The sequence below is a fragment of the Cucumis sativus genome, chromosome 5, assembly GCF_000004075.3.
Source record: "Cucumis sativus cultivar 9930 chromosome 5, Cucumber_9930_V3, whole genome shotgun sequence".
Lineage (NCBI taxonomy): Eukaryota > Viridiplantae > Streptophyta > Magnoliopsida > Cucurbitales > Cucurbitaceae > Cucumis > Cucumis sativus.
In genome coordinates, this window is record NC_026659.2 from 10,837,274 (window position 1) to 10,846,886 (window position 9,613).

At 34.1% G+C, this 9,613-nt stretch overlaps 1 protein-coding gene and 1 long non-coding RNA gene across 3 annotated transcripts; both read left to right on the top strand.

Moving 5' to 3' along the window:
- The first annotated feature begins 2,144 nt into the window (after nucleotides 1-2,144).
- On the top strand, nucleotides 2,145-8,503 carry LOC105435394. 2 transcript variants are annotated; one of them, XR_004217090.1, is made up of 3 exons: nucleotides 2,145-2,721; nucleotides 7,952-8,052; nucleotides 8,132-8,503. It is a non-coding gene; the product is annotated as an uncharacterized LOC105435394 (long non-coding RNA). The 2 variants fall into 2 exon arrangements; XR_969394.2 differs by having other exon boundaries at nucleotides 2,150-2,698.
- Nucleotides 2,720-5,794, top strand: LOC116404152 (pentatricopeptide repeat-containing protein At2g13600-like). Its single transcript, XM_031886452.1, is given in 2 exon segments — nucleotides 2,720-4,613; nucleotides 4,616-5,794. Coding segments are annotated over 2 exon segments (2,061 nt in total). The 5' UTR covers nucleotides 2,720-2,971; the 3' UTR covers nucleotides 5,035-5,794.
- Nucleotides 8,504-9,613: the final 1,110 nt, after the last annotated feature.

Genomic DNA, 9,613 nt, shown 5'->3' on the forward strand with positions numbered 1-9,613 from the left:
CAACATAACAAGTTATCATTAATGAATGTGGAACATAATAGAAGTGTGGTAGACCAGTAGGTTCCAAAGATAAAAACCCTCGAAAAAGAGATCAAGTCAATAACTCGATTAAGGACGTGGATGTTTCAGAAGAAATCCAAAACTTGACTTCTGCAAAAAATATAATGTCTAAGAAAGTAGAGCAACTGAGGATATAATAATGAGATTTCGATAAAATATGTTATGAAAAGAAAGATTAAACCTAACTAATGTAGTTGTTGACAACATTTTTGTATATAATATTACTCTTAATATTATATTAGAAAATGAAGATCCTGAACCAAATTCTGTTGAAGAATGTCGACAGAGAAAAGATTGGTCTCTATGGAAAGAAGCAATTGAGGCAAAATTCACTTTCAAAAAACAATAATTTTTTGGACCAGTAATCCAAACACCATAAGAGGTCAAACTTGTGGAATATAAATAGGTATTTGTGAGAAAAAAATGAAAATAATGAAATCACAAGATATCATCTCGTACACATCTCTAGCACATTCTAAACCCTTACGATGTATTACAAAATCGAATTTATGCCTCTCTTAAGTATTTTGGAGTGCTTTTACGCATGTTTAGGAAGCCTTTTAAGTACATATGTATTGTCTCGCACATATCTCGGACATACCTCCCACCTTCCAAAATTTTACTATGCATTCTAAAATCAAATTTCTACCTCTCTTACATCATTTGAAGTGCTTTTACGCATGTTTAGAAAGCCTTTAAGATACTTATATATCATCTTGTACACATCTTGCACATTCCAAACTTTTACTATGCCTTCCAAAATCGAATTTATGCCTCTCTTAAGTCTGGAGTGCTTTTATGCATGTTTAGGAAGCCCTTTAGGTACTTATGTATCATCTCTCACATATCTCGCACACATCTCACACAGATCTCTCACATTCCAAACTTTTACTATGCCTTTCAAAATCGAATTTATGTCTCTTTTAAGTTTTTTGGAATGCTTTTATACATGTTTAGGAAGCCTTTTAAGTACATATGTATTATCTCGTACATATCTCGCACACATCTCGCACATTCCAAACTCCATTCGAAAATCAAATTTCTATATCTCTTAAGTTCTTTAGAGTGCTTTTACGCATGTTTAGGAAGCCTCTATGTACTTATGTATCATCTTGCTCATTTCGCACATTCAAAATTTTCACTATGCGTTTCGAAATCAAAATTTTACTTCTCTTAAGTCCTTTTGGGTGTTTTTATGCATGTTTAGGAAGTCTTTTATGTACTTTATGTTTTATCTCGCATATTCCAAAATTTAATTGCACAATCCCATATAACTTAGGGTGATTTAAAGTGCTTTTCCACATGGCATAAAGACATTTGTATGTTTTTCATTTATTTCTTCTTGTTTTCCATATTGGTCACATTTGCTCTTTTGGGGCAACCTCTCTAATTAAATCATATGTATTCCTTTTTTGTTTCAAGCTTATCAGGGAAATATAGGAGAACCAAAGTTGGCGATTGGAAAACGTTTGATAATTATGATTGTGGCAAGATTTTGTTTGGACACTCTTAGTGGCATATTCACCATTAAGTATTTTGGATATGTAGCTTGTTCCAGTTAATTTCATCATGTCAAGAAAACATGTCCTACTTTAGAAAATAATTGGCATTCCAATTATGGACCAACATTTATATGTATTAAATTTGTAATGTTGAATATCATTGCAATTTTTGAGCTTATGAGTCTAGAGAACATATTTATGAATTCGAAAATTTAAAAAACATATTATGAATTTATGTATTTAGAATACGAGTTTCTGATTTGTGAATAAGTTTCAATTTATGTTTCTATGGAATACAAGTTCCAATTTAGGTACATGTTGAACATTAAATTGGGGCTATAATTTTTTAAAGAAGACCACAAGTTATATGCATTCTTTCTATCTACATCCATTCCAATTTCATGCAAATTTAAAAAAAGTAGCCAAACATTTTCTCCTGTACAATAGAAAAAAAAAATACACCAAAATTTAAGAAAACATATTTTCACCCATGTAAAACTCTAAACTTTAACGACCCTTACGGCTTATAAGAACTAAGTAAAGGAAAGGAAAATGTTAATGATGAGATTGAAAGATTGAGAAGGAACGAGGAATGAAGTTCGGGCAGTTGTGAGATTTCTCAGGCCAAATCATGTAATCTTGGGACTAATCCCGAGGATGACGGGCCGAGATCAAGGAAAGAGAAGCTTAAGAAGATGGATCTCGGGTACATCTCGAAGCTTTCTCGATCAAGTTCAAGAACATAGTAGTTTCTCGATCGAGTTCAAGAACATAGTAGTGTTTGAGATGGAACTCAAGTCAGAAGAGAAGAATCTCGGCCCAAATAGGCCCCGGGATTGCCTGAGATCCCGCCATACTTCTTTTTTTTTTTCTTTTAAAAGTTTGTTGAACCGGTTTAGTCTATCACTTTAAATAACTGCTGAACCAACGGTTCGCGAATTTTTTTTTCCCTTCATCGTATTGGTGCGCTAATCAAACCCACTAAACGGAGGTGCCGCTGAGCTTGAAGTTGACGTTAGACGCACCACCCGGGCTTCAGATACGGAGGTGGACGGTAGAGGCTCCAACTCCCACAAACCGACCACCACCTCCAAAAGAGACCACTGGCGGTATCGTCAGAGACAGCAGCGGCTCTGGTATGTAGAGGCGGCGGTGAATGGTAAAAGTGACGTAACAAATTATTTTTCTTAAGCTTCTGATACCATGTCTAGTTCTGTATATTATTGAAGATAATTGTCTATTCACAATGGGAATTACAAAAGTGTATTGTATACATAAAGGAGATTACAAGAAAGAAAATATAAATTAGCCTAAAAGGAAGAGTAAACTGGCTGTTTAATAGCACAACATTCTGGCAATAGATTTGATAAGAGCATGCCTATGAGCCTATTCTTTTTTAGGATTATGGAATGGCTGGTAATGGATTGGTTAAACATCTCAAGGGTGACCTTTTATTCCTTGATTCATCGCCTTTTTCCAAGCTCTTGAACCAGTGTGCTCGCTCGAGGTCAGCTCGAGACACCAGTCGTGTACATGCTTGTATAATTAAATCACCTTTTGCGTCCGAAACTTTTATCCAAAATAGGCTCATTGATGTATATGGGAAATGTGGATGTGTGGATGTTGCTCGCAAGTTGTTTGATAGAATGCTTGAGAGAAATATTTTCTCTTGGAACTCTATCATTTGTGCATTCACTAAGTCCGGATTTCTTGATGATGCTGTCCACATCTTTGAGAAGATGCCTCAAGTTGACCAATGCTCGTGGAACTCTATGATTTCAGGTTTTGAACAACATGGTCGCTTCGATGAAGCTTTAGTTTATTTTGCTCAAATGCATGGCCATGGTTTTCTTGTGAATGAATATTCATTCGGTAGTGCTCTCAGTGCTTGTGCAGGTTTACAAGATTTGAAATTAGGTTCCCAAATCCACAGTTTAGTATATAGGTCAAACTATTTATCAGATGTGTATATGGGCTCTGCGCTAGTAGATATGTACTCTAAATGTGGAAGAGTTGAATATGCTCAAAGTGTTTTTGATGAAATGACTGTGAGAAGTAGAGTTTCTTGGAATAGCTTGATTACCTGTTATGAACAGAATGGTCCAGTTGATGAGGCTCTTAAGATTTTTGTTGAGATGATCAAATGTGGGGTTGAACCTGACGAGGTAACACTTGCAAGTGTTGTTAGTGCATGTGCAACTATCTCGGCAATCAAAGAAGGTCAGCAGATTCATGCTCGAGTTGTAAAGTGTGATGAATTTAGAAATGATCTTATTTTAGGAAATGCGTTGCTTGATATGTATGCTAAATGTAATAGGATTAACGAGGCTAGAATAATTTTTGATATGATGCCAATTAGGAGTGTGGTGTCTGAGACCTCAATGGTAAGTGGGTATGCAAAGGCATCCAAAGTTAAAGTTGCAAGATATATGTTCTCAAATATGATGGTGAAAGATGTAATTACTTGGAATGCGCTTATTGCAGGGTGTACTCAGAATGGAGAGAATGAAGAGGCACTTATACTCTTTCGTTTGTTGAAAAGAGAGTCTGTTTGGCCTACACACTACACATTTGGCAATCTCCTCAATGCTTGTGCAAACCTTGCTGATTTGCAGCTTGGCCGACAGGCTCACTCTCATGTTTTAAAGCATGGATTTCGATTCCAATATGGAGAAGATTCAGATGTTTTTGTTGGCAATTCTCTAATAGATATGTATATGAAATGTGGATCAGTTGAGAATGGTTGTAGGGTGTTTCAACATATGTTGGAAAAGGATTGTGTGTCATGGAATGCTATGATAGTTGGATATGCACAAAATGGTTTTGGCAATAAGGCTCTTGAAGTTTTCTGTAAAATGTTAGAATCAGGAGAGGCACCAGATCATGTAACAATGATTGGTGTTCTTTGCGCTTGTAGTCATGCCGGACTACTTGACGAAGGTCGCTATTACTTTCGGTCAATGACTGCACAACATGGTTTGATGCCATTAAAAGACCATTATACATGTATGGTTGATTTACTGGGCCGAGCTGGGTACCTTGAAGAAGCAAAAATCTAATAGAGGAAATGTCAATGCAGCCTGATGCTATCGTCTGGGGATCATTGCTTGCTGCTTGTAAAGTTCATCGGAACATCCAATTGGGGGAATATGTAGTGAAGAAGCTTTTAGAGGTAGATCCTGAGAACTCTGGGCCATATGTTCTTCTTTCGAATATGTATGCTGAAAATAGAGATTGGAAGAATGTTGTGAGGGTAAGAAAGCTGATGAGACAGAGAGGAGTGGTTAAACAACCAGGTTGCAGTTGGATTGAAATTCAAGGTGAGTTGAATGTTTTTATGGTTAAAGATAAAAGGCATGCGAGGAAGAAAGAAATCTACATGGTTTTGAGAACAATTCTACAACAAATGAAACAAGCAGGATATGTCCCATATGTTGGCAGTAATGAGTTTGATGAAGATGAAGAACAATAGAAAGAAGACGACATACTTCCATCGTACCAAATTGAAATGCTAGATGCAGGTGGCGACTAGGTTGTTCTAACTAATTTAAATATGGATAGTCTTGTGCAAATGGAACCAAAGAAGTGGTTGGAAATGGCTTGGCAAAAAAGAAGCTGGAGAAGGTGGATTCTTAAATGGTTTGTTAAATGGCCAAAAGTTGTTAAAATTCAGAGGAAGAAGGGGATTCTTAAACAGTAGTTGAAGATTCCACCATCTTTGAATCAGTTCACTAAGACCTTCGACAAAAATCTTGTGACTAACCTGTTCAAGATGCTTTTGAAATATAGGGCGGAGGACAAATCACAGAAAAGGTAGAAGTGGAGTTCAGCAGGAATCTGGAAGTCATTTAAGGCCAATTTCAACAAGTACGATGAGAACAAGAAGAAGTGGGGAATTGGAAATCATGGGCTCGAAGTCTTAGGCTAAAAAACGCAAAGGAGAAGCTGCTGAAAGATTGTGTTAGGGATCATTTAGTGAACTAATCTAAATAATCAGTTTGAGGATTTTTCTTTTTTTGACCTATCTAAGTAAGAATAAATTTTAAGGATATTGAGGGAAGTAGGGAAAAGTTCAGTCAATGAGTTTTATTCTTCTTTGAAATTGATCCAATGCTAAAGGCAAACCATGTTCATGATCATTTTTTTTTTTTTTTTTTGCTAACATTCAATGTAAGAAGACATGGATTCCTCTAACTCTGATCAATATAGTGTTAGTCTAGATTGTTAAATTCTGTATTGTGTTCAATAACGTGAAAAATATTTCTGTGACCGCCTATTTGGATGCCACATCTTTTTTTTTCATTTTAGGATAGGATACTAATGTTTTTTTTTAAAAAAATAATAATAAAAAAAAACTGCATAATCTCAGTTTTCCTCGATTTTAAAAGGAAAAATGCAATTATAGAACTACATGCAATTTGCCTGTGTTTTTGTGTGATTTAAGAAGAAACTATTGAAATATCTTTAAATATATAGACAATAGTTCTGAATGTTGATTGTGTGGATGATTTGTGGTGGAAGAACCATCTTGTAGCTTCATTATGACTTCCATTTTGAAGAAGGTTGTAATATGCCATGATGGCCCCTTTCTTATTTTGTAAAATTGCATTCTTCTCATTGTTTATTACCATAATATGTTCCTTCTTATTTTGCCATTTTGTATTTTTCTTAAAACATGTTGCTACTAGTTTCTGTTCTATATTAGAAGAAAATATATTTTCTCTTATAATATAATAAAACAGGTGATAGTCTATTCGATTTGATCTATTTTGGGACTAACTAAGAACCAAACCAAATCAATCAGTTTTACACGTAAGGGATCTAAACTAATGTTCAATAAAGAAACAAAACCAATGGATTGGTTTTATTTGGATCGGTTTATTATTGGTTTGGTTTTTGGATAGCAGTCAACTTCTCCTTAAGCACTAGAAAGGACCTAACCTCTCTAACAAATTAGGGTATGGCAAGTTATAGATCACATCTACCTTAGCTTTATCAACCTTAATACCATTTGAAGAATCTAAATGTTCTGACACAATGTCATGGCTAGCCATAAAGTGACATTTTTCATAGTTTAAAATTAGATTAGTTTCTATGCATCTTTTCATGATTAAGAAATTATGCAAGCATTCATCAAATGAGCTATCATATACAGTGAACTGTCTATGAAAACCCCAATACAATCTTCAATAAAATCTAAAAACATACTCACCATTTATCTTTCGAGCATACTCGGGACATTGCACAAACCAAATGACATTCTCCTAAAAGCATATGTACCGTAGGTGCATGGGAAGGTAGTTTTTTTTTTGTCCTCTTGAGCGATTGGTATTTGATAGAAACCCGAAAAGCCATAAAAAAAATAAAATAAAAAATAAAGGCTTCCCCGCTAAACATTCTACCATTTGATTTGAGAAAAAAAAAAGGATGTGATCTTTCTATTGTTAACTCAATGAGCTTGCAGTAGTCAATGCACCTACACCACCCATTTGAACTCGAGTTTGCACCATCTTTCCTTTCTTGTTCTTAACTACCGTCATTCCAGTCTTTTTAGACACGACATGGATAGGACTTACCCATGTGCTATCAGAAACAAGGGTAGATAATGGCAGCTTCATTGAGCTTTAGAATTTCCTTAAGAACAACATCCTTCATCGTTGGATTCAATCTTCGTTTGGGTTGGGCAACAACTTTTGCTCCTTCGTCAAGAGAGATGCGGTACATGCAAAGGGAATGACTTATCCCCTTGATATAACCCAAGGTTCATCCAAATACCTTCTTGCTCACTCTTAGCACCTCTATCAAATTTTGCTCTTGATCCGGTGTGAGCTCTCTAGAGATGATCACAGGAAGTGTGTTTTTCTCTCCCAATAACACATGTTTAAGATGGGGAGAGCCTTAAGCTCGATGCCTTGTTCATGTGAAGAGAAAGAAGTTTCATCATCAATCAAATTATCAAAATCGAAATCAATAGGAGTCACAATATCATATCAATATTTTCATCCACATTCATAACTATCTCATCAACCAAATCATACATCTCGATTGAACACAAAGACAAATTTCATTACATCAAAGATATTAAAAGAGACAACATCACCATTAAATTCTACACTAAGTGATCCTTTGGTCATTAGATAGAAAAAATAAACATAATGTTTTGTTTTTTACAAGAGTAGAAAGCTAAGTTTAACAAGTAGAAAGCTAAGTTTAACGAATTTCAAGATCTGAACTGATGAGATGAAGAAAATGAAAAAATGAGAAAAGGTCAAAAATTGGAAATGACAAAAAGGTAAATATAGTTAATAATATATATTCAACATGTATATTTCAACCAACGTAACTTTTCTTCATCAAATTATTAACTAATTAACGATACTTTCTTGAAGCCTGTTGAGCAAAAACAAGATATGATGAGCTCGGTTATGAAGAAGATGAAGAATAGATGGAAAGAATGAAAAATAAAAGAAGACAAACAACTGAAAATAAGGTAAATAGAAAATTGTGGATTTTAATATATCTTGTAATATTTATATCACTAACATTCTTTCTTATTACCATTATTTTAGGTATCATAAGGACAGGGAAACCCAAAATGTTCAAAGCAATGAAGAAAGTTGCTTAAAAAAAAGAAGCAAAAACAAAGAAAGACTCCAAAACAACACCAACATCATGCTCAAACCTTCAACTTAGAACTTACATCTCCATCTCAAACTGATCATTCCCAACCTTGATCTTGGAACTTGCCTTTAGAATAGTGAATATGGCCTTGTTATGTTGACAATGAATTGCATATTTTGAAACTTGCTTTTAGTCTTGAAAATTTTGTTTATCGTGAAAGTGAAATACATTTTGGTCGAAAAAAAATGTAAAAATATGTAAACTTTAAAGACAATGAATGTTGATTTTTCGTGTGTTAAAATTTTCAAGGATATGGTGCATCTGTTGTGAATTTTCTAGAGTTGATGTATATATGTTGAATGAACTTATATATTAGGTACATCCAAGATAAACAACTTATTTTTCTATTAGTGTATGTTATTGATAGACAACAATATCTTTCTATTAGTTTCTATCTATGATATAGAAACTAATAATATCAGTGTATGTATGTTAAATAAGTTAGAAGATATCTTTCTAATAACTTCTATCCGTGGTAGACACTGATAAAGAAATATTAGTGTTTATCAAATAGATTTTATTAATGTTAAATATATGTTGAATGAAATTCTATTAGATATTAGATATTAGATATCTTTATATCACTCTCGATAGAAGTATATTAGTGTACATCAACTAGATTTTAAACAAACATTTTCCAACAAACCACTTGTTGTATTAGATACATCAAGAATAAAGTACAAGTTATTTTTCGATCGATGTGTATCAACGTCACTGATATATTTCTATTTATTTCTATCAATGATAGAAACTAATAAAACCATGTTAGTCTCTATCAGTGATAAAAAAGTATCGGTATGAATCAATTAATTTTTTTTATTAAAAACCAACATTTACAAATATACCAAAAAAATCAAGTTGACAAAATGGACAATGAACAATGCACCATGCCTCATTTTTAAATATAAATGAACAGAAGAAACTAAATACAACTCATTCCAAAATTTTCAGACAATAGAAAAAGACTTGTAGAAACACTAAGCAGCCCAGCCCAAACGTAATAAAAAATTGAAACTAACAATTTTGCTTCCAAACGTGACCCTACCTAAACTGACCCACCCGACCCATTTACATCTCAATTTTCCCTCCAAAGCATGCGATCGTTCGACTTCTTAATTTTCACCATCTTGCTCCACCATCTTCCTCTTCTTCTTTGAACCACTTGGGCACTTAGCACTCCAACAGTTTGATAGTTTTACAACTGACATTATGGTAGTCTGAAATTTGGTAGTCTTGTAGTCTGTCATTTCGACGCTCTAGCAATTTTACTGCGTCTTGGTTTGGATCATATAGAGATGATATCAAAAAGGTCTAGACAACTCTATCATGTCATTCCTTGATTTTCTACTGTATCTCGGTTTGGTTCATAT